The following is a 26623-nucleotide window of genomic DNA, read 5'->3' on the forward strand; positions in this document are numbered from 1 at the left end:
TCCAGTAGTTTCCCCACTATTGATGTCAGGCTTACAGGTCTATAATTCTCTGGTTGTGATCTCGTCCCCTTTTTAAACAACGGCACCACATCTGCTATTCACCAATCCCTTGGTACTGAGCCTGATGAGATTGAATCTCTGAAAATTAAGAATAGCGGTCTAGCTATTTCCGAGTTTAATTCCATAAGGACCCTTGGGTATATGCCATCTTGACCTGGAGCTTTATTTATCTTAATATTCTTCAGTCGCCTTTGAACTTCTTCCACTGACAACCAAGTATTAATTAATGGCATGGTTTCATTTCCATTTTTATGTATTACTCCTACCATTTGTTCCTCTCTGGTAAATACTGAAGAAAAGAAAGTGTTTAATACCTCTGCTTTTTCCTTAGTATCATTTATTAATTCACCCATCTCACTTATTAGGGGTCCTATATTATCTTTTTTTAATCCTTTTGCCATTTATATACTTAAAAAACTTTTGGGGGTTTGTCTTACTTTCTTTTGCAACGTGCCTTTCATTTTGTAATTTAGCCAATCTAATTTTCTTTTTGCATGTTTTATTACATTCCTTGTACCTACGGAAGGATTCCTCCGACCCTTCAGACTTAAACAATTTAAATGCACACTTCTTCCTTTGCATTTCTTCCCTTACCTTTTTATTTATCCACAATGGTTTAGACTTAATTCTTTTACATTTATTTCCCATAGGAATGAACTTATACGTGTATGTTTCCAACAACATTTTTAAAGACAGCCCACTTTTCTTCCGTATTTTTGCCTTCAAAGGCTTTGTCCCAGTCTATGCTCTTTATAGACTCCTTTCACATATTAAAATTTGCCTTTCTAAAGTTCAAAGTCCTAGTTGATCCATTATACCGTTACTATTGGAAACTAATTTCAAATGAGACCATATTATGATACCTGTTTCCCAAGTGTTCCCTTACTTGAATATTTGATATTACGTCTACATTGTTTGTTATTACTAGGTCCAGTAAAGTCTGGTTCCTAGTTGGTTCCTCTACTAATTGGGACATGTAATGGTCTTTTAGCATGCTCAGAAACCTATTTCCCCTAGCTGTACCGCAGGTCTCAGTACTCCAATCAATGTCCGGATAATTAAAATCTCCCATAATTAAAATTTGACCAAGTTGTGTAACCTTTTCAATTTGCTGTAGAAGTTGGGCTTCCTCAATCATACTAATATCTGGCTGTTTATAGCATATCCCTATTAACAACTTCTCTGAACTTTTTCATCCGCTGGATATCTCCACCCACAATGCCTCTATATTATCACCAATATTCTTGTAAATAACTTCCTGAATACTTGGTTTTAACTCTGTCTTAATATAAAGATATACTCCTCCTCCCCTTTTATTTACCCTATCCCTCCTGAAGAGAGAATAGCCTTTCAAGTTGACTGCCCAGTCATGTGTATCCTCCCACCAGGTCTCCGTAATACCTATAATATCATACTACTCATTCATTGCTACTAGTTCTAACTCCCCCATTTTACCTGTCAGGCATCTTGCATTTGCAAGCATACACTAAAGTCTATTGCATCCCTTAGGTATATCTTTTTGCTTTAAAAAGGGCCTCTCCTTATTGGCTATGCTTCCCTTTCCCCATTCTCCACCCCCTTGACTCTTGTTAAATTCCTCCTTACTACTCTCAATGTCTATCCCATAAATACTTGCTTGCCCCTTCCCCCCGAAGCCTAGTCTAAAATCTCCTCCAACCTTCTAATCATCCTCTCCCCTAGCACTGCAGCCCCCTCCTCATTCAGGTGCAATCCATCATGACAATAAAGATGGCAACTGACCGAGAAATCAGCCCAGTGCTCTAAGAATCCAAAACCCTCCTTCCTACACCAATCTTTTAGCCACGCATTAAACTCCCTAATCTCCCTCTGCCTCCCTGGACTAGTGCGTGGCACAGGTAGTATTTCCTAAAAATACTACCTTGGATGTCCTTGCCTTAAGATTGCGACCTATGTCCCTGAAATCCTTCTTTAGGACACCCCTTTTTCCTCTAACTCGGTCATTGGTGCCAACATGCACCAAAACCACTGGGTCATTTCCAGCCCCTCCCAACAATCTGTCCACCCGTTCCTTAATATGCCAAGCCCGAGCACCCAGGAGACAACACACTGTTCGGCATGCACGGTCCCGGTAACAGATTGCCCTATCTACCTTCCTAATAATTGAATTCCCTTCCACCACAATCTGCCTGGGTCCCTGAGTAACTTTGGTCCCCTCTATGCTGGAGAGACCATTCCCCTGGTTGCTAGAGGAAGCAGTCTCACCCAACTCTACCAATTCTAAACTGCCTTCCACAGTATCTTCATCCATTCTGGAAATTCTACTGGGATTGCTTAGCTCAGAACAGGCCTGCCTCTTCCTCCCTCTGCTACCCCTAGTAACTGTTACCCCGCTGCCTAACTGTGCATCCTCCTCTGTCTCTGCCCTACCCTGCTCAGCTAACGCATCAACGGTGAGCTGTAAACTCTTCTCCAGGTTGGCAATGTCTCTCAATGTTGCAATGGTCTGCTTTAGATCAGTTACCTGGGCTTCCAAAGAGACAAATTGCTCACATTTCTCACAGAGGTATAAACCTCGGAACACTCACTCCGAGTGCGCATACATATGACAAGATATGCATTGAGTGAGATCATCAAGCCTGCTACCACTCATCTTATTATGGCTAACCTAACTTCTTAAAGCCTACAGTGAACTTGAGTACTAACCTTTGCTAGCCACTTACCAGATTAAACCCCTTCCTGGATTCAACTCCTTACTGGATCTAACTCCACACTTTAAACAAACAGCACTTGAAATCAAAACAGCAGTGAAATCACAAGCTCAATGAAATCGCTTACTACCTCCTGTAAAATGACGTGTTTGTGTCATGACGTCACGGGGCGGGGCCAAAATGACGTGATTTGCGGATCCCCGCACCCCAATGTCCACCTCTACACCAAGACTCCCGGAAACCAACCTTCAAAGGTTGGCAGCTATGCCATATATTCATATATGCCATATATTCTGCTGGTGACTAATCTCCTTGTAGTAATGATAGAGCCAACTCCTGCATGACACTTTCCTAAGGTCACAGTCACTGTGCACCCAGCAATGTTATTTTATTTAAAAGTGGAGACAACATTGGGTGTCTAGTTTTTGTAGTGAAAAACAAATGTGATAACTAGCACCATTTTTTATTGTATTATTACTATTATTAGCTATTATATAATATTATATACTATTATTATTATTATCTTTTATTTATATGCCGCCACAAGGAGTCCGCAGCGCTGTGCATAGAGCATAGACAAAACAGAAATGGCATACAGGGCAGTACAAAAAATAAAAACAAGGTGCAATTAAAAACATCTCAGGTGCATTGGGCACACAGTTATAAGTCAATTCTAGAACACTTAGAAGCTAGGAAAGGGAAGGAGAAGAGGTAGAGAGGGAAATAAAGCAAGCTGAACCTGTGCTCAGCAGTGTGGGTATACTAACAGGATCTGAGGAGTGATGGAGAAGCAAAGGCAAGGAAGAAGAGGAGAAACAAGGGCAGGGACCTAGTGTAGAGGTGCAAAAATGAGGCTGGGGAACCAAAGGGAGAGGCAAGAGGAGGAGGAGGACATGAGGACAAGAGGGCCCTGACAAGGGAAGGGGCACTGACAGGAAAGGCAAAGTGGGGAGTCAGGGTGAGGGGACTAGAAGCCTAAAGGGATATATAAACAACAGTGGGTAGTAAGCAGAGCTGAGGAAGACTGAGGGTGAGAATACTACAATAGTGAAGAAGGATCATGAAGAGGGGAAATAGAGGACAAGGGAGAGGAATTATTATCAGGACTAGGAGTTACTATCAGTAGCGGAACAACCGACAGTGCTACAGCCGCTATGATGCCGGGGGGTGAAGGAGGCTCACCAATCCTAGGTTATCCTCCCTATACCCCAACACTGCTCTCCGAACAGCAGAACAGGCGCCTCTTATAGGTGTGTGATGGACCCGTGCATGCTCAGTAGAGTATCCTGGAACTAATAACAGTAGTTTAATTCTGTTTAACAGAGGTCTTTGGAGAATAATTTAGAAAACTTGAAATATTGTAATATTTTTGTCTTTACTGTTGCTTCCAAATGTGTTCCGATGTTGCCAAAGCACAAATTGGCATGTCAGCAGGCTTCAGCAACTTCTAACTATGTTATTTTTAAACTTTAGAAACATTTTCAGTTTACAGTCAAGAAACATCTGTATTAGTGGCTGTTGGAGAAGATGCAATTATCAATTGTAACCTCAAACCTCAGATGAGTGCTAAGAGCATGGAAATTAAGTGGCTCAGGAACATTGATTTATCAGTGATTCACTTGTATCGCAATGGGAAGGATGAGATTCAGCCTGTGGATCCTGCCTTTCATGGACGTACATATTTCATCAAAGATGAAATAGAAAAAGGAAATGTTTCTCTGAGAATACAGAACATTCAACCGGCAGATGAAGGCTTATATACATGCTACTTTCAGAGTGAATTTATATTTGATGAGTCTACAATAGAAATTCTACCAGCTGGTAAGTAACAAACATTTCAAGACTTATGGTTAAAAATATTATGAAATGAAATAATTAAAGAAATAACCTTTTTTCTTTAGAATGTATAATGTTTTGTATGTCATTTCAATAAATGTTCGTGTAATGATTCAAATACTGATGTTAGTCTATTCTATTCAATGAACTCTGTGGAATTGTTATTTCATTGTGGACCTTGCACAGTGGAATTTCTGTATTCTTATAAATATGAAGGGCTTCCTCTACCGGAAGATATATTTTAGAGATGTGTGCTGACCTCAGTGTTTTGGTTTGGAAAACGTGCTTGTGTTGTGGTTTTGTAACTGTTTTTTCCAAGAAATTGCAAAAAAGTTATGGTTTTGGATCTGAACTTAGTTAAAAATTGTTAAAAGTAGGTAAAATATTGTTATTTTGAGTTGTTTTTGTGCCTATATTACTATTTATATCATTAACATTCTTTTCCAGTCATTTCCAGTTTATTTTCTAATGATTCCTTCACAAATGTCCAATTGCTACCAATTTTGGGCAAAGTCTGCAGCGTGCTGTCTTAATGAAGGATTATATAATTTTTACATTGTTGTATTTGCTTTCTCCAATTCAATTCCCAAAATAATTAATCGATCTATTCAGTTCTCTAACTCCATCTCTTAGCGTAAATTATCATCCAGCATACCTCCATCTCTACTTGTATTCTTTGTCAGTGCCAAAATCTGTCCTCTTAATTTCTCAGAATATTGAATTGCATTGATAAGACATATTTTGGGCAACCAAATCTGCATCAATGTGAGTATTATACATACTTACATGTGTGGGAATGGCAAATATTGGCCTATCTGAATACTTATTTCTTACACTTCACTAATAGAACTTATAAATACTATTTATATACATTCCATATTTATATACCTGGGTCTTGGGGATAACCTCCGCTGCAAGTTTCGGGCAGTCCCCTTTACCCCAGAGTTGGACAAAGCTTTCCCCCGCAGGACTGATTCTTCAGCCCTCCCCATAAATATATATGAGACCCCTTGTTTGATTCAAAATGCCAGCATTACAGCACATATCTACCTTACTTGTAGCTACGCACTTAGCTAATGATGAATGATCTGCTCATTGAGAAGTGCATAATATTAGTATTTTTAGTCAATTTTTGGTATGTGTGCAAGCCACCTTCATCTATTTTTATAAATGTCTAGCTCTAGTCAATCATACTACTATCCATCCAATGACCTCTCTCTTTACTATAGCTCAATTGTCTATGATGGATGCCATGTAATATTCAAAATGTATTGTGTGCTTAGTCTTTGAAGTTTTTGGCATAAGTGCAGGCCACCTTTGTCTATCATCATCAACATTTACTTATATACCGACAGCAAATTATGTAGCGCTTTACAAATGTGTATCTACTTGTCTAAATATCTACTGATGCCTCTGTCCATCTAATGACATCTGTTTGTTACTGCCTCTACACTCTCCATGATGCATGCTGTCTAACATTCCAAATTTAGTGTGTGCATTGCATTTCAATATTTTTATCTCTTGTACCTTACATTACATTTTTTTGGTTAGTTAATTTATTTAAAGTGCTTGCTTCAGCTGTTGGCATGGCAGATGACATTTTTTTTTACAGTCGCTGCAATGTTCAACGTTGCTGAACGTTGAAAATGCCCAGAAAAAACCCTGACATGCAACAACCCTTTTTTTAAATAAAGATGTCACTGACTGAACCGTTAAAAATTGTCAATTATTGAAAAACAGAAAAGAATAGAATATATAGCTTTTTTCGGGGTGTGCAGCTGCTTTGACACTCACATGCAAACACTGAGTTTTTCCAAAATTAATTAAAATGTCACTGCCACACCAAAGATTGCTTAAAATTTTAAAAGAAATACATCTATTTGTTTTTTTATTTCTGCTGCTAATAGTCAGACAACAAAAGCATACTGATTTTCTTCACTAAATATACTACTTAGGTCAGAATGATATCTAACTCAGTCTATATACTAGTACTATTATGTATGCATTAATAACAACCAGTAGCCACTAGTCTGTCTAAACTCTCTGACAGATTGAAATTTAAACCAATCTATTCTTGCTGACTGATCTCTACAGAACTGCTTTAAACTAATCACACGATTCTATTGCTTTCTATGTCCCTCTTTCACCCTGAACGCTATTCTAAGAGCAGAGCACTGCAGCTAACATCCTCCCTACATGCTCACTGTTCTAACATGGCACAGGAGAAAATGAGAGAGGGCTATATATATATATATATATATATATATATAGAAGATATAAACTCTTGCGAGTTTTGCATTGTTATTTTCCCGGATTTCAGAACAATTTTTGCAGTGTGGCAAGGTGCCTGCTGTAAGAGGTCACTGTCATCAGGGAATACCATTGCCAGGAAGTGTTTTTCATCAGAGCAGGCCACCTTGTTTTATTGCTCCATGGTCCATTTCTGGTTCTCACATGCCTATTGTAGGTAATTTAGGCGGTGGACAGGGGTCAGCATGGGCACTATTCAGCCCCATACCCAGCATGCTGTGATGCATTGTGTGTTCTGACACCTTTCTATCATAGCCAGTATTAACTCTATATGTGCTTGTTGAACATCTCATTCCATAACAGAGGGCATTAATATGGAGTTGATTCCACTTTTGCTGCTATAACAGCCTCCACTCTTCTGGAGAGTCTTTCCACCAGATTTTGGAACATGGCTACAGGAATTTGCATCCCTTCAGCCACACAACCACTAGTGAGGTTGGGAACTAATGTTGGGTAAGAGGGCCTGGCTTGCAGTCAGTGTTCCAATTTATCCCAAAGGTGTTCGATGGGGTTGAGGTCAGGGCTCTGTTCAGGCCAGTCAATGTCTTCTACACCAAAAAATTTAAATGAACTGATCAATAGAGGCTTGCAGTGCAGCTGCAGTTGGCGGGGTCAGAAGCCGCTGACGCAGTCTTCACAAATCAGACTTCAGATCTATATTTCACCCTGAATAAGCGGTGAACTCCCCTCAAGAGATCGGGATCCATAAGCGAAGCCAATCATCTTTGCAGGTCTATGTCTTCATTCATTTGCTTTTGGTTTATACAATTTCAGAGTCAGTATAAAAAACATCAATTATTGGAATATTTTTCCCTATATGAGCACTATAGGCAAATTGAAATCTAATTGAAAGACTGAACTTATCCCTGTTCTTTTTTTGGTCTCTAAGTGAGCTTGAAACCTTTTTATTTCTACCCCTCCCCTTATATTGTACGCTCCCTTGAGCAGGGCCATCTCTCCTCCTGTTTCCTACACTTCTAACTCTGCTCTCCAGCTACCTTTACCCCCACCCCCCTGGGGGTCTCCCCGTCATCCACGCTCTTCCTCTTGGGCTCCAGCGCTTGCTGGTCTTCCCTCTCCCTCTCTCTAGCTGTGCTTTGAGCTTACTGAGTTACTGTGCTTAATGTTTACTGTACCGTGCCGTCCCACCTTGTATTGTACTTGTTTGTCCCTGTACGGCGCTACGGACACCTAGTGGCGCCCTATAAATAAAAATTAATAATAATATTAATAATATTTCATTTGCATTTTTGTGATGTGTTATTATATTGTGTGTTAATTTGATGTGATAAAAACTGTTTTACATGAATATGGTTATGGTAGTATCTATTCTATACAGAAGGTCCTCTGTGCTTCCTATTTTTCTTCCCTTTGGTTTTATTTCTTCTACACCAACCTCTGGAAACCATTTTTGATGGCCTTCACTGTGTGCATGGGGGAATTGCCATGCTGAAATTAGGAGAGAGCCATCCTCACAGTTTAGCCACAATGTTGGAAGCACACAATTCTTTTGAATGTCATTGTATTCTGTAGCATTAAGATTTCTGGAATTAATGGCTCCAGGCCAAACCATGAAAAACAAATCCAAAGAAAAAACTCCCAGGTGCTTGGAATAAGAATATATATGTAAATAATGTGTAAATGTGAACTGTATAAACCAAAGCTGGTACACTCTACAAAGTAGTAGTACATAAAGACATATAATATGCGTTTTTAGTCAATTTAATAAACCAACATGAAAAGCTTCTGGCCAGAAAGCATAAATGAAATTCAAAGCAAAACAAATACAAACAAATATGCATATATCAAAGTATATACAAATATCTGATTGGAAAAAATCCCTCAGATAGCAATCCAGTAATGTATATTTGGATAAATCAAGGAAATAATGTTCAAACAAGTTAATAGTTCTTACTTCGTAAGCGGCTCTGCAGGTCCTGAGGAGAGAATTAAAACAAGAACTGGTAATTACCTCTTAGTCGGGAGAGGCTATCCATGTATGGTATCCAGTGAAAGTCCTCAGTCAACTTTAATAGCTTAGGTGCAGAAAGAGTACTAATCATGAAAAACAGCTCCAGAAAATTTTTCCTCCTCCACCAAACTTTACACTTTGAAATAGGCTCTTGGATTGCAAATGTTCTCCTGGCATTCGCCAAACACAGATTCGTCCATCAGTCTGCCAGATGGTGTAGCATGATTTGTCACTCCAGAGAAAGAGTTTCCATTGCTCCTGAGTCCAATGGTGGCGTACATTAAACCACTTCAGACGACATTTGGCATTATGCATAGAGATTTGTGGCTTTGGTGCTGCTGCTCAGCCATGGAAACCCAATCCATGAAGCTCCTGATGAACTCGGTAGAGAATGTTGCAACTGAGCAAAGATGATTTGTATGTACTACACACTTCAGCACTTGGAGGTCGTGTTCTGTGAGTTGGTATGGCTTATATAACAGCACTTACAGTTGACTGGGGCAGCTCTAGCTGGGCAAAAAAAATCGACAAACTGACTCATTGGAAAGGTGGAATCCTATGACAGTGCCATGTTGAAAGTTACTAATCGCTTCAGAATGACCCAATCTCTAGCTAATGATTGACTATGGAGTTTGTATGGCTGTGTGCTTGATTTTATGAACCTGCTGCAATTAGTGTGGCTGAAATGGCCAAACACACTAATTAGAAGGGATGTCCACATAATTTTGACTACAGAAGAAAGAAAAAAGGGAGAACCATGTCTTCAAGAACTCTTTCTTCACCAGCAGATGAATAATATAAAATACTTGAAAAACTTAAAAGAAAAGTAAAAAAATGAAGTATTTGAGTTCTATGACTCCACTTTCATTAATAATCTCTCATTTGATACAGTTGTAGCAAGCATTGAAATTGCACCAGGTACGTCTTACTGCCATTCATGTAACGTGCTGCTGTATATAAATACATCACATCACATAAAGTGTATCTACCAAAACATTAAGTCTAACAGATCTGTTTTACATGCAGTGCCATTTCTTACCACCAGATGTCACATTGCCCTGGAAGCCCCATAGAAATTAAGTGGAAAACTCTGTCTGGCATAAAGATGGGGCAGAGGATTAATGATGTAGCAATAATATTATTACTAACTTCTTGCCCAGATCAAGCTTGTATGGTACCAGTGTAATAATACCAGTAAAAAGTATGTACCACTGGACTGGTGAATATGCCACCCAATGATCTCAACTATCGTGGCACAATCTATTCCATCAAGCCTATGGCTATTTGTGCATGGTTGAGCTTGTGGGAACAACAAAAGTAAAATAGCACAGAAAAGAAAAAAGGTAAAACATATTTTATTTAAATAAAAACACAATGAAATCACTCTTTCGACACTGTATTAATTTCTAAAACCTCCATTGAAATAGTCTGAAAGGGAAACTTTATCATCAACATGTATAAAAAATATAAATAATTTCCTATTAGAAGGAAACAACTGATTTTCACAGAACCTCACTGTTACATGGCATTAAAATTAATGGAGCTGGATGAGCTTTTGCCGGTCAGCCAAAATGCTGTTCCTTCTTCAGAACATGGATACATGCTTGAGCCAGATAGGCTGTTCCATTATTAAGTCTACTACCAATCTTCTAAACTGCTCCAGAAGGGCTCTAGATTAAGAGAGTGTTACCTCAATGTGCAAGTGTCATAAGTATGTATCACCAACCTCTCTGCTGGTGGCGTACACTGCAATACAGACTTTAGATGAACTGCCTTGGGTTTCATTTTGGCAAAAGGTTTCTACAGTTTTAGACATCAGTTTGTCCAGTGTGCACCAGGAGTTGGTGGTTAAGCCTTGTCAGCTCTTTTTGAAGATGGGCAGAGACTACTGAGAGAGGTTCTGGACCTACTACATTTGAATGACAAAGTAGAAGCTGTATAGTAAATCAGCAACACTGTGTGGCATGAGAAGGATTTGGATCTCATGTGACGTTACGCCCACTGAGGTACACCATCCACTTCCCAGACCTCTGGTTAGTGTCTATTGAAAGTGTCTCCTGCAATAGAAGGATTAATGATGAGGCAAACTTTTGCATATAGTTTAGGTTTAATAATAATCTGAATCACATATAGATACTTCAAGTTTATCTGTATCTATGTGCTATATCTCATATTTGGGTCTAAGGATTGGAAACTGTAGCAGCAATTTATTACCATTGATTGTGGACTGAATACTGTTCCTTGGAACCACAAATAGGATTTACTGCAAACACTTTCTTGGTAGATTCTATTCTGGTATTGTGTGTGGAAAGCAAGGATTATCTTAGTGTCAGAAATTAAAGGGGACCCATTACTCTATGCAATCGCTAAATTGGACTTTGGTTCACTCTGACTGGATTGGAAACTGTAGCAACAATTTACTATCCTGTGAACTTGACGCTGTACTTTCGAGCCAGAAAATGGATTTACTTGCCTGCTGGTACATTTTTGTTGGATGCCATCCTGGGGGTAAATGTATCAAGCTGAGAGTTTTCCGGTGGGTTTGAAAAACCAATCAGATTCTAGCTATCATTTATTTAGTACATTCTACAAAATGAAAGTTAGAATCTGATTGGTTGCTATAGGCAACATCTCCACTTTTCGATAAATCTCAGATTGATATATTTACCCCCTGGTGTTGTTTGCGGACAGCAAGGACTATGGCGCTGTCGGAGTCCAGAGAGTAATTATCACCCTATGCAAGATGCAAGTAATGGATTGCTAAATTGGACTCTGGCTCACTCTGACCGGCAAGTACTAATTTTCCTCATTTCAGTTATGGACTGTCTGGTAACTATTCTCTAACTGAATATTAAATGAGACAAATACAGCTTTTATGTCCGTTCACATAAATCATTTCATCCTGCCATTTGTAGTATTTACTATTACCTGAGACCTGTGGCTCTACAAATCTCTCGACTGAATATCAAATGAGATAACCTGAGTTTTTCCCGTTTATCTCATTATTGCTATACTATTCGAAGTAACCATAAGAATACTATTTGAAGTATCCATAAGAATTTCCAAAACCCATTAGGAGTGATATATACAAATATACCCATTTTCATGATCCTATTTTGCAATTGGTTTAAATGGAGTGTGTGCTTTTTTTGTTAGTTTAGAAGAGGTTGTTTGAAGTATACTATTATTATTACAAATTACCATGGATAACAGTTTTTTAGCTGTGTTTGTATGGGAAATGTTAATTGTTTTTTAAACACGTTATATGTTTATACCTATCACATACATCAGTGTGCTATTATTCAAAATACTGTTTGATATCAAGCGCAGTCCATAATTTGATTAATTGAAATTTTTCTGACATTAGGGAGGGTTTGCACCCCTCTAAGGACAGCTGGTGATAAAGTTTTAATTAGTTGCAAGTGCCATCAGGACTTTTTATTTGTCGATATTTGTATAGTGAGTGGTCTGAAGTCTATAATATATTCTATTACTTTGACAGCATAATGTATGTCAGACAGTTACTTAGCACACCTATCAAAATGGCTTCATATAAAGAAATAAATCTGCATCAATATCATAGTATTCTTATCATTGATGCTTGCTAATGAAACTTAAATTGGATGCAATGTGGACCTAAATGCCTCCTCACTATCTGGGTGTGGGCTGGGTAGTAGCGAGGCCAGAAGAGAGGTAATAAAGGGACTTTGCTTTGGATGAAGTCTTTTATGAACGCTGTCATGAAATTTGCTAGCCATAGAAATTGCATTGAGTCACTTAACTATTGTTTCAACCTAAGCAGCCATGATGCATTTATCCTATGAGCAATCTTAACCACTAGTAATATGACCTCTGATCTAACCAGGTTTGAGTTATGAGGACTTAGGCCAAACCGTTCATGGAAAAAAGTTCTCCTACTTGGTTGTAGAGGGATAATGATATTGACACTTTGGCAGTGGGTCTGTCCCTTGCATGTTTCAATGAGCAGTCATTTTTTCCTTGGGCCTCCAGCTCTGGGTATCTATACACAAAGCATTCAAGGTCTATTTAATATAAAATCTCTGATTATTTATATATGAGCATACTTCCACTACCGCAATATACATGTATTGTTCAGCCCAAGTTAATACTGTTGGATGACATGTACTCTTGACTTCCTTGGCCAATACTAAACCTACAGGTTTGCAAATCCAATATCCACCAAATATGTGGCATTGCATCAGCTTTAATCATGTTATCAGACCATGTATAGTACCACATACATTTTTTTAAAGTGGATTCATGTTTTATTGCTACTAACACCACCAAACTTCTCACATATGTCCAATCCATGTGGAAACAGGGCTTGTCAAAGATTACTTTTGTCATCTTGGTGCATTAACTGCCCATCTAGGATGTATAGAGGACATGTTAACAACCAAATACTGTAAAGTCATATTTATTAGCTGATACTAAAGGTCATCACTGCCCTCCCGCCTTTGTTGGTGATCAATCCAGATAACAATACACTGTGGCCTTAATACAAAATGAAATGAGGAACTCACAAGCGCTCCTATAACCACCATAAGGGGATCGATAATAATATCACCAATCAGAATTCCAATGTAAGCAAGTCACATATCAGTTCAGATACATTGAACTCGAAGATCATCCATCCGGAACTTATGAAATATTACTAAGTAGACACCAAACTTAAAAGACCAGGTGAACTCCGGATAAGGATAGCACTTTTCCACCAATTTTTACTTTGGCGGACTGGTGGAACTCTCAGATTGTTTCACTCTGTGAAATTAGGATAGCTCAAAACTCTACCTCAACTATGCTCATCTACTTCTTGACAAAAAAACCCTGAAAACTATGATGGACATCTTGCTAAATAATGAATAAGGAAAACAAATGTTTAGAGAGTATGATGATTTGATTAAACATTAAAATACTTGTCCTTTATTTTATATTTTAAGAACTTTTTAAAAATGATTTGTAGAAAATAATAATTTTTCACAGGACACAGTATTAATCCTCCTCTTTTAACATTATTTATGTGTTGATTAAAATAGATTAAATGTGAACAAACATCTAGGTTTCTATTGTCAATTCCAATGTATGCTATCTCTTAATTGAAGCCGAACGATACACAATCAAAGGAATATTTATTTCATGCGTGGGCAGCTTAGTGGTTAGCCCTTCTGCCTCACAGCACTGGGTTCATGAGTTCGATTCTCGACCATGAGTTTATCTGTGTGGAGTTTGTATGTTCTCCCTGTGTTTGCATTGGTTTCCTCCGAGTACTCCAATTTCCTCCCACACTCCAAAAACATACTGGTAGGTTAATTGGCTGCTATTAAATTGCCCTTAGTCTTTCTCAGTCTGTGTATGTTAGGGGATTTAGATTGTAAGCTACAATGGGGCAGGGACTGATGTGTATGAGTTCTCTGTGAAGCGCTGCAGAATTAGTGGCGCTATATAAATAAATAAATGATGATACATGCATTGATCATTTAGAGAGCAGAGAGAACACAACACCATCTCTTGTGTCTATAGAAACTGTTCTGTTTATTACAATCAAGATTGCACATTCTTATAGCACTCTAGCATCCAAAAAGATATAACACCTGGCATCATATATTTAAAATAATTGAGGCAATAAATCTGTCATGATTTTAGCCTTGGAAAGTAAATTTCAAAATCTACTTACAATGTTATCTAAAGTAAACTATTTGTTACCAGCGCTTCTCTTATCTACTGTTTAATATGTTTCACAAATCTCCTGGAACATTGCCACGTACTCATTGTCTTAAGACTTACCGTATACATTATATTTCAAGCAATCTTAAAGACACAATATACATTATTAAATAATTTCTATATTCTAATTTCTCAGTATCGATCTTTACCAGTCTATTTAATACTGAGGAAGTCACAAATCAGAAAAGCACATTGTATTATGTCTTTTCTGCGCACCACACATTTTGTGGTAGGTCTCTGATTAGTTTAAATGTGAATAGTTTGGGTAATTTAAGTCAATTGCGAAAAAGGATTCTCGTTGTAACCAGCATTACCATGTATTCTTTCTTTACACTATTACCACTTTTTTGTTTATGTTGTCACTGCAGTTATTCTACATTTACAATTGAGTAAAATCAATCTGATAATTGGTACTTTTTTTTTATATTCAAAGCAATTGGAACAAGTCCACTTTTCGTCATTGAACATCTTTCAGGACACATGCAGGTATCATGTTCATCATCTGGGTGGTATCCAAAACCAGAAGCACAATGGTTCAGTGACAACAGGGAAAGCCTGAAAGAAACTTCAAAATCAATAACTCAAAATGAAGATAAATTGTACAGCATCAACATTGCTATAAATTTTGAGAAAGAATCCAACAAGAAATCATGTGTAGTACAAAATTCACGTCCAGGGCATCAAAGAGAAGCTGTTATTTCTTTATCAGGTAAAATGTTTTCTTTGCTTCAGTACTGTAATTTTCTAGAGCAATGATGGGCTTATATGGTAAAGCAGCCATGGGCAATCTGATTTACATCAAGAGCCAAATGTGCAGCCCTACAACCTTCAAAAGGGCAGCACTTGCAGACTTACCAACATGCTCCTCAAACCTCACCACATGTTCCCCACATGACCATCAGACCTTCCCACATGCCCATCAAACCTGCCCTACATGCACCTCGGACCTCCCCACAAGCCCCACACATGCCCATAAGACCACACCACATGACCATCAAACCTCCCCCACTGGCCTCTTACATGCCCATCAGACCTCCCCAAATGCCAATCAGGCCTTCTAACATGCACATCACACCCCCCACATTCCTTTCAGACTTCCCCACATGCTCACCAAACATTGCCACATGCCCCCACATACCCACCAGACCATAACTCATGCCCCCACATTCCCATCAGACCTCCCCATATGTCCCTAATATGTACATCAGAACTCTCTACATGTTCCTCACATGCCCATCAGACCTCCTCTATACACATATATATATATATATATATATATATATATATATATATATATATATATAAATATATATATATAATATTGGGAAGTTATGGTGGTCCAGTTTCTCAGAAGAGCAGAGCATAGGCTTCAGAAGCAGAAGGCTCAGCATTGCCTTGGTTCCCCCATTGTCATCACAAGCCCTGCAACAGTGCTAGATCCACCAATGGATAAAACTATCTGCTCATATCTTTACTGCTTAGTGATAGATAGTGGTAAAGAAGAACAGCAATGAGATGGTAGATATGATAACATCAAGACCACAGTTTTTTAAGCAGAGACCTTTATCTCTAACATTGGGACAACAGCTCATTTTGATTTAAAATAGACATAGACACTTTTATTAACCTTATATTGGGCCAGTTGTCGAGCCCTGGGTGAAGCCTCAGTGGATCCCAGGGGCTAAAGGGGCCCCCCTACCCTTGTGGCAAAGGGGGTCTGAAGATCCTTGCCCTCTAAGGGTCCTTTGGGATACGGGGGTCGGGGACTAGCTCCTTTCCTTTCTAGAGGAGGGCCATGTACCGCACCCTTGTGCACATTTTTAAGTTTTCACTTATTTTTTCGAGCACTAGGGCATGAAAGCACTGTTCCCGGGCTTTCAATAAAAATCTGTTGTTTTCCCTTGAAAATCAAATGAGAATCTTCTTTCCTGCAGTAGTTCAAATGAAAATGTCAATTGAGGTATTGAATTCATATATTGAATAGAAGGCCACAACTTTAGATAATATAGATATCATGTTAATTAAATTAGAAATTAATTAAGTTCACAATTATGTTAACACGCAATTATTGTGCTCTGTATACAATTGCCCGCCCACTGTTCCACCTCTAGGCAGAAAGAATTGTGAAAAAGTGGCAATGTTTGGTGAGCATGTGGGGAAATCTGAAAGGAATGTGGGGGGTGTGATGTGCATGTGAGAAGTATAAGTTGATGCTAGTCAATGATACATAAAAATCTACATACAGATGTACTGTATGTGTATGCATTTTAGGTGCACATATGGAGTACAGAAGTGTAAAGTCTTGAGCAAAAATAAAAACAGACGTATGTAAATGATCCTAAATGTATGTTCAACAAAAACAGCTTTTTGGGGTGAAAAATACTCAATTGTAGATAAAATGACACTTGTGACTGTTAAAGGAAAGATTTTGGTTTCAATAAATACAATATGGCAGATGCTTAGAAAATAATATACTCAACAGTCAAATTAATTAATTAAACAATTATATCTGGTATATAAAATTATTATTTGCAAATATAACTGTCTGTACACATCAATAATCCAAATAATGTAAGTTATTATTAGTAATAAATTGATACATCTGCTTTACTGCTCATTGGAATATAATCTATGTAAATAATCTATATATTGCATATCATTTCTCTTGAAGGGGTTTACACAGCTCTCCCATCAATCCAACTTTAAATATGGGTCGCTGCATTGACAGCAAGTGGCAAGAAGAAGGTTGAAGTGCATGGGTGCTCAGTGACCTAAAGAGCAGCATATGCATTGCTGTGAGTTACTCGCATTCATATACCATCCGCTACGGCACTTTTTTACAATTCTTTCTGCCTACAGCTGTCAAAGCCGACAGCCAGCATTTAAAGCAGGAGTGGGTGTAGAACCAAGCACTGTTACATTTAGCATAGTATATTAAATCTAACTTAATTTTTTTTCATTTAAAAATAATCATATTAATATTTCTTTGATTTTTTTTTAAATTTTAGATTCCATATTCTTTGATTATTCAGGATACCATGCAAGCATTTTCTTCAACGTTCTTTTTGCTATACTTATATTTGGGATCTGTATTTGGTACAAAGGTAAGGCAGTTTAAACTGATTCCCAGTTTAAGCTTTATAGTTAAATATATTTTATCCAATGATTTTGCTATGCATTATGCCATAGAACACTTAAGAATCAAGGATTTCTTAAAGGAGTGATCTAATTAACAGCATGTATATTCAAATCAAATAATAGTAATCAGTGCTGGATTTATAATTAGACACATTAGAGCTGTCCTTAGAAGAGCTTACAGGACAAATGTGCCTCAGCTATTGTACACCCCTCTTATTTAATTAATTGCTCCATTCTTTTATAGCTGATATTGCCATTATTGTTACTATAACTACAAATTTAATTTCAAACTTTTTAATAATAACTCAACCCTTTAGGTTATAACCAGGTCTTTTCATATTATTAATTATTATTGCCCATTATTTATTGTGCTGACGAATACCGCACTGTTGTATATTAGGGGGATGATGTTACATATAATTAATATACATTCACATGAAACAGAAGATTGGACATGTTTCATATATGTGCAGCTTAATTCTCTGAGCATCATAGATGTAAAATATATGGCTGTGCCCCTATGCTTCCAGAGGGACGAAACCTTGGAGAACCACAAGTGCCAACATGCCTTGACACCCAGGGCCTGCTGAGCCATGCAGTACCAGACAGTAAAATTTAAATAAAACAAACACTTCTGTTAAACTACATTATTTTAATAAAAATAATTTAAAAAAAAACTAAAATGTAATTAAAATACACTCCTCTTTTACACCACATATTAAAAAAATAAAATCAGATATACTTACCATCTGCGTTCTTCATCTGCGATGGATGCTGTCTTGTAAGCTTTTAATCCTTTAGACTTGAGTCCATAATAAAAGCCAAAACATTCAAAATCCTGTAAATGTCCCAAAAGATTACATCCAAGGTCCTGTAGTTGTCCATTAAAAAAAATCCAACGAATATTACACAGGTAGTTGTAAAAAAAATCTTCTTTTCTTATTCCTTGAAGAAACTCAAATAATCCTCCAGATACTGCTTGGAAAAATAACAAATCATAAACAAGACGACAGAACTTAGTTCCTCTCTGGAGGAACACGCACTGCAGAATGACATATTGAAAGACGCAAGGTCTTTTTAAAGGCATGGGGGTTTTCCCAAGTTGTCAGTGAGAAGCTTGGGAAACCCTCTAGCTTATAATTAGACCTTGCGCCTTTCAATATTTCATTCTCCAGTGTGTGTTCTTCCATAGAGGAACTAAATTCCGTTGACTTATTTGTGGTTTGTTATTTTTTCAAGCAGTGCCTTGAATTGCTTACAATTGTAACAATTTTATAGTTGTCTTGTTTGGCAGTTTATGCTGGTTGGTGTCTCTCTTTTATCGTATTTGTTCTCTATTTTTGCTAACCACCTACGACTATTACATTTTAGCAGACATAAGTGTTATATTTTTGTGTATATTTCAGTTTTGCATTATAACAGTATTCTTTTTTATTACAGTAATAAAAAAAAGAAAGACGTCTGAAGATAATTTTAAAGGTAATAAAGAAATAAATATTTTTTCATAGAAAATTTGAAAGCATTTTTTACAAGCTGGAATACACAGATTTACCACTGTATCACCACAAAAACACCAGAAACCCTATGCAACACATTTATATTTTTATTAGGGATGCTCAGGTTTTTAGAAAACAGAGCCATTTCAAATCCGAGCCGGCTCGATACTTTCCCTCTTCCTCGGAACTGAAATCGAGGCAAAATGTCATTGTCGCGTCGTCGGATCTCGCGGCTTTTGATTACATAAGTACCTCCATCCACTGTAGATCCAGTGCCATTGCTAGGACAGACACAGGAGGGGCAGCAGCTTTCTTGTCAGTCTCCAGTGCTATTGCTCAGCGCCATTGCTCACACAGAAACAGGGGTAGCAGTGTACTTGTCACTCTCCAGCCTCAAGTTCGAAATTCTCCAGTGCCATTGCTCACACAGACACAGGAGGAGTTAGAACAGTGTTGACTAACCTGTAACACTCCAGCGGTAAATGTATGAACCTCCAGATTCTTCAACTCCGGCGAGTTCAGCGTCTTCAGCGCTTAAATTTAAAGCGGCGCTGCCTTGTAAAGGGAAGTCTCCCTTTACAAGGCAGCGCCGCTTTAAATTTAAGCGCTGAAGACGCTGAACTCCCCGGAGTTGAAGAATCCGGAGGTTCATACATTTACCCCCAGGTGTTGTGAAACTACAAATCCCAGCAAACCCTTCCAGCAATAAGCTGCTATATATTGGCAAAGCATTCTGGGACTTGTAGTTTCACAACACCTGGAGTGTCACAGGTTAGTCAACACTGAGTTTGAATAATATTGTAAGGTGGTCAATATTGAGCCGAAACTACTGTAAATTAATGTTATTGAGGTTAATTATAATGTAGGAACAAAAAAAAGCCAAATTATGTGATTTTAGCATTTTTTAGCAATTTTTGCAAAAAATAAATGCCAATCCAAAATCAAGACCAAACCACATGAGGGCGGTTTTGCCAAAACCAAAACCAAAACACGAAGTTAATACAGATACAGAACCAAAACCAAAACACAGGGATCAGTGAACATCCCTAATTTTCCCCACTTTTCAGATTCAATATTGGTGGCATTGTCTATCACAGTTAATTAAGAGGGGCAAATGTCAATTTCCCTTAACAGCTCCCAGTCACCGCCACTGTTCCTTGATCACCACCATGTTGAAGCTTGCTATTTATTGCCACTGATCATTTGGAAGGGACAGTTTTGTAAACCTCCCCAGTAATGAGCAGTGAGTTCTTATATAGAATCTTAGTGCTCTTTACTTAAAGATAAATTACCTTTTGCCTGTTGAAAACAAGTATGCCAAATGACCATAGAAGATAAATGTGACATATCATGCCATCTAATGTATATACCATTCTAACAGTTGAATGAGCGCCCCATCAATATCCTATTTTTTATATGTTATATAATATAATTGAACAAAGACACAATAAAAGCAAAATCCAATGCTTTGCAATGCGTTTACCAGTTTAGCAATTAACAATACAATCATAAATAAATATACACAAATGTTGTTTTTACAATGTGATCATACATACTAGTAGATTAATTGGCTGCTAATAAAATTAACATTTGTCTGTTGGTGGATGTTAGGCAATTTAGACCGTGAGCTCCAATGGGGCAGGGAGTGATGTGAATGACAAATATTCTCTGCCCAGCGCTATAGAATTGTTGGCGCTATATAGATAAATGGTGGTGATGTTGATGATGATGAATACACCAAATGTTCACTTTTGTTTTGTTTTTTTAATACTACTCTCACAAATATTTTCAATAAGGTTGAAAGGGGATTGTATTTATTTCAAATAAAAGTTTGCATACTCACTGTCACTTATTCAAATACAAATAAATTATGTTTAATTTAAACAAATGGTTTGACCCACCACATGATGATATGGGGAACAGAAACCGGATTGTGCTGTTTTTTTCCTGCCCACTCACTTGCATTGTGTACGCTTGAATTAACCTTGCTTCATTGATATACTGCCCAGTGGTGTTTATAGACCTTTTTATCATTATACATGGACTTCAGGGGTAGCATTGCACAACTCCTATATTTTTGATTGCATTGTCACAGATAGGGACATTTTTAGGAGTGCTCTGTCAAATCTGCTGTCTTCCAAACTGTGGAGTATGCCCACAATACTAACCCTGACCTCCCCAACAGCATTACAGTTACAGATGAACGTCATGATCAACTACAGTGTGATGCTCCAGGGGCAAACGTAAGATTTGTAGAGGGGGGTTTCCACACCACACCACCAGTGGACGTGAGCAGCATGCTTTGGGGCATGGCTATAATATTAGACAGTGCTTGGCTGCTCTCCAACTCTTCCTATCCCTATAATATACATGGGCAATGCTTCCTGGACTACTGTTAGGTGCACGAGACTCTCCCTTTTCAAGCAGAGCTGTGTGAAGCGAGGCCAGCCACCTCAATTATACAGTGCCCCATGCTTTGAGGGGGGTTTCCAGGTACTAGGAAACCCCCTCTCGGTTTGCCTATGTGCTCTCCATCCTTATATCTGCAAATCAATGTCTCCTATACACCCCCTTTTCTTTGCTTGGATAGTTTATATTGTGAAGAACAAATTTGGCCACCAACACACAGATACCAGCATCTTTTAATAGTCTATGAGCTGATTTTTAAATTCATCCTATCTGAGAAAATGATGTATATGTATACAAACCAATTTTAATTCATTATGCTTCTTAACTTACTATTTAAATAATGGTATTTTATTTATTTTACCCTAGAATTTAAGGAAGCACTACAAAATAAAGGTATGTGATGAAATAAGGGATTTGTGAATTTATAAAATAAGAACATTTTGGTTAGCTTCTTACCTTGTATATAAATAAGAAGTTTAGAGAAATCAATGACAATGATTGCCTCCCATGTTAAATAATTCTCTACAAACTATGACTGCTATATTCAGAAACTGTAATATAAATATACCTATTAGGAGCAAGGCACCCAGACGCTTGCCCATCCCCTGATTGGAGGTTCCAAGAATTCTATTCATTCTATGTATAGGGGAAGCTGCTGATGTCTTGCAGCTTAAAAATGTTTTGCAATATCCCTTTCCATTTTATTAATTGCCTTCCTTGAGAATCCCTGGGAATTTGCCCTAACAACACATAATAAAAAATTGTGTTGATGAGTACAACATGTGAACAAAAAAACGCAATAATAAAAAGAGAATTGAGCCAAAAGTTCAGCTTACCCACAGTGTTTTATACTGACTCCTCTTTTTGAGGCTGCAAGATTTTTGTTATTTTCTAATGACGAATGTTATACCTGATATACGTTATTTTAGATTGCACATCTATGAAAAACTGTTTGCCCTTGATGGTGATGTCAATGCCTTAAACAATTTTAATTGCCATTTGTCATTAAATATACTGTACATTAAATTTCTTAGTTGATGTCAAGCTGGATCCAGAAACAGCTCATCCAGATCTGGAGGTGTCGGAGGACCTTAAGCGCTTGTCCCGTAGGGATGAAAAAGAAAACATACCTGATAATGACAAAAGGTTTGACACACGGCTTTATGTCCTAGGAAAAGAATATTTATCTGCAAATCAAAATTACTGGCAAGTGAACGTAGAAGATGCAAAACATTGGACTATTGGAGTTGCTTATGAGAATGTAAACCGGAAGGGAAAGGTTGATTTATCACCAAAAGGAGGATTTTGGATTCTAGAGCTAGATGATACTGGTTACAAGGTCTACACTGACCATCATAGTACACTAAATAACTCTTTACCACCAAAGCAAATTGGGATATATTTAAATCATAAAACAGAGAAACTTAACTTTTATGATGCTCTAACAGGCCAGCTTATGTACTCGTTTATGCATGTGTTTACAAACAAAGTACGCTTATTTCCATTTTTCTCCGTTTGGAAACACCATGAAAGTATCCATGTGTGTTCAGATGGCTGCATACATTGTTTTAGTAATGTTACTAATGAACTGACACATATGTTGTCCAAGGGAAAACCTGATGATATTTGCTAGAAAACAGTGTTAGTTCAAACAATTATTTTAATGAGGTTGAATGGGGATTCATTTTTTTTTCAAATAAAAGTATGTTTTATGTTTTTACTCACTTTTACTTATTTGAATATAGATAGATAAGGTTTAATTTAAATAAATGGCTTGACCAACTACATAATAACATGGACAACATAAACCCGATTGGGCTGTGCTTTCTGACCAATCACAGTCAATGATCAAATTATCCCTGCTTCATTGTTAAATTGCGCATGGGTGCTATATAGCTTGTTATCATTATATACTGATTATGTCCTCTCCTGCTTACAATGTGGAACTGTAGCATGGTTAAAGATATAGGCAAGGATTTTAGTCATGAAGGTTTCTAGTCCTCCCTTTCACACACACAATAATATTTTTTCCATCACAGCTGCCTACTTAGCCGGTTTTGGCCACTTTTAAATCCCCCACAAATGCTAAACAAGGTAAAGTCTTAGGGGTATATTTACTAAACTGCGGGTTTAAAAAAGTGGAGATGTTGCCTATAGTGACCAATCAGGTACTAGCTTTCATTTATTTAATACATTCTACAAAATGACAGCTAGAATCTGATTGGTTGCTATTGGCAACATGTCCACTTTTTCAAACCCACAGTTTAGTAAATATACCCCTTAATGTCTACAGTTATTACATTTAGAGAATTAATTTTAGAATTTTCGCTAAAGGGTTCAGTTCCTTTAACAATAGGATTATAGTCCATGCCTTTTAAAGTTCAGTAACAGCAATTTTGCTTTCCAACATTTAACGGAATTGTAAGTACACCACCCAAAATATTGCACCCTGTAGTAAGGAGAGTATCACAACATTGGACTGGAAAGAGGTTGGGTATTCTTGTCTACTTTGAACACAAATTTACCTGATCATATACCCCTGGCAACATACAGCAGAGCAGGACAGTCCAAATTTAGGACTATCTAGATTGGAATTCACCAATGTACCCATGTTTCATTGATTCTGATTGCAGTATCTGTTGCATGTTCAGTTGAAACGTAACCTTGTCCCATTTTTAAGTCAGTTAAATCTGCAATGCTCTTGAATGAAGTCATGCAAACTGCATAGCTGTGATACCACCTTCTATTGTGAGATATCTTACCAGTCTGTGTAATGATATCTATTTTGTCACCTGGAAGAAAATTCTCTCCGCTATCCTACAACAGACTCAGCCTTTGGGCAGTAACCAGAATGAATTTCTGATCATTGACTATCCAACCCTGGGTTTTCCAATACCAGTGCCGTTTACAGTAATAAAGTGTATAGAGCAGAGTTAGAGTCTTGGCTTTAATCAATAGATTGCAAACATAAGTAATGAACATTATGCTCTGACTGTTTTAAATCCTGTGAATAGCCAAGGTTGCTAGATATAAGCGCCTGCAATTTAAAATGGTGGAACATGACCGCAAATCTGATAAGACATAAGTGGCCCTCCCATATACGGACATGGCATTTTAGCATCCCCGCCATTCATGGACATTATGAATCTCTCTGGAATACACTGTCTAGTGGGATCAGGTGAAAATAAGGTAGACACTACTCCACTGCCTTCTGGTATATGCATTAGCCAATCTGTATAGCACTCAGTTTATAACACTTGTTTCCTATCAAAAAATTAATTGTAAGCCTCTGTACAGTCACTGTTTTGGGACTGCAAGAGCTCCTAAGAATAATTACAGTTGCCAAGTATTATGAGGACAGAAATATCCCTCATATTTGTGACCAGAGTGCTTTCATCTTGCAAATTTATTAAATAAAGTGATAAATGTACTCAGAATAACTGTCTTTTACATGTAAACTATAAGCCTGCAGTACATATATTCAGACATGGTGGAAACGCGTTGCCATCTTGTGGCCCCATGATATACTACATCTTGTATCTGTCAAAGAAACGTGTTAACCTATTTGCCTTATATTACCTACCATCTCCCTGATGGGACTGTATTTTATCTTGACCTGCCTCTATACCCAGCAAAATGGACAATTGTGTTAACAATCAAAATCCTGTAGAAACCCAACAAGTTAAAGGATCACAAAATAGGTAATTGCAGCACAAACAGATCAGGAAAACCCATGAAAAAGATTCTTGTGAATAAAACGTTATGTTAGGGGACCATCTGTCTAGCGCACTAAAAATCTTAGCGCAAACTCACCTTCTGTATCATATGACGAAATTGTTAGACCTATAAGAAAAACTATGAAGCCGCTAAGGCAAACACAAGCTAGCACAATCACGACAGTGATAAAGTACCCAAAGGACCATCTTTCCAAATCAATTAAGCAAGGTCAACTTATTAAATTTAGAATTGGAGAGATTTTGCATGAGATAAAAACCATAAAAAACGCACAGTTCTAATATAAGCCCCAAAAACAAATGCTAGTTCAATTAGATTATCTAGAAAATTGATCTAAAATAAATAATCTTCATTTAATGGGTCTCCCAGAAACAACCAAAGGTTCAATTTTAACAACATTACTGTCAAAATGTTTTAAATATTAAACAAGTCAATGCACCATAACAATTGAACAAACCTATATGAAAAATTAACTGAGAACGATCATCTTTAAGTGCCTCAACTACTCTAAAACAACTACAATATGGACTACCGCCAAGAAAACTGGATTAATTGCCTGGAAAGAGAAGCGCTTGCTGCTCTTCCAGGGCTTCTCTGCTAAAGTTACTGAGCGAGGAAGCAATGTTCCATAGTATGAACAAAGCTAGTGAAGGCAAGAAGGAAATTCGTGTTATTATACCCAGCAAGAATAATGATCTTTGATGGCACTGAACAATTGATATATCTCTTTGACTTAATCTTGATTTTTTTTAAGTATGAATATTTTATTAACATATTTAGCTATATAGTAAATATTTGTGCTCCAGGTATGTAAATGTCATGGTTTTGGCAGCTCTCAGGTAAGAACCCCTTGGCTGGGGTAGCAACCAGAGACACACTGCGTCCGTACAAGCTGCTTAGTCCTGAGAGACTGATCGTGAGGCACAAGCCAAAGTCAAGGGATTGGAGAAGGTACAATAGTGGGGGGGGGGTGCTACTTTCACGGTCATAGTCTGTAATGGATTGGTGGAAGGTGGATCTGATTTGTGCCACTACACCATATTTTGAATTTGTTTATTTTCTCTTTTCCTGTATAGGGATGACTTTAAAATCATGTGTGGATTATTCAGTGGTGCAAAATTGTGCCAGGCAGACGTATAAACTGAAACTCATTTTTTTTAAAAAAACAAGAGAATAGTTGTTATCCAGAGTAAAAATAAAACATTAGAGAAAAATGTAGTAAAGTTTTAATC

The 26623-nt window shown here is 37.6% G+C and overlaps 2 protein-coding genes across 2 annotated transcripts in view; both read left to right on the top strand.

The window, feature by feature from the left end:
- The window catches only part of LOC142108182 (C-reactive protein-like), a 172763-nt gene that overhangs the window by 114382 nt on the left and 31758 nt on the right, over positions 1–26623 (top strand). The gene's annotated exons all lie outside the window — the stretch shown is intronic.
- Positions 4228–23330, top strand: LOC142109184 (butyrophilin subfamily 1 member A1-like). Its single transcript, XM_075193272.1, has 6 exons — positions 4228–4571; positions 15047–15322; positions 17622–17717; positions 19192–19230; positions 22023–22049; positions 22691–23330. Exons 1-6 carry the CDS (start codon positions 4310–4312, stop codon positions 23287–23289), a joined length of 1299 nt encoding a protein of 432 aa, XP_075049373.1. The 5' UTR covers positions 4228–4309; the 3' UTR covers positions 23290–23330.

Source organism: Mixophyes fleayi, chromosome 12, assembly GCF_038048845.1.
Source record: "Mixophyes fleayi isolate aMixFle1 chromosome 12, aMixFle1.hap1, whole genome shotgun sequence".
NCBI lineage: Eukaryota > Metazoa > Chordata > Amphibia > Anura > Limnodynastidae > Mixophyes > Mixophyes fleayi.

What these genes read in the sequence shown, in the direction of transcription:
- LOC142109184 (XM_075193272.1), top strand. Translation starts at nt 4,310, where the DNA reads ATGAGTGCTAAGAGCATGGAAATTAAGTGGCTCAGGAACATTGATTTA. An exon ending in GATCTGTATTTGGTACAAAG is followed by an intron (nt 17,718 to 19,191) that starts GTAAGGCAGTTT and finishes TTTTTATTACAG; the next exon opens with TAATAAAAAAAAGAAAGACG. An exon ending in GGAAGCACTACAAAATAAAG is followed by an intron (nt 22,050 to 22,690) that starts GTATGTGATGAA and finishes TAAATTTCTTAG; the next exon opens with TTGATGTCAAGCTGGATCCA.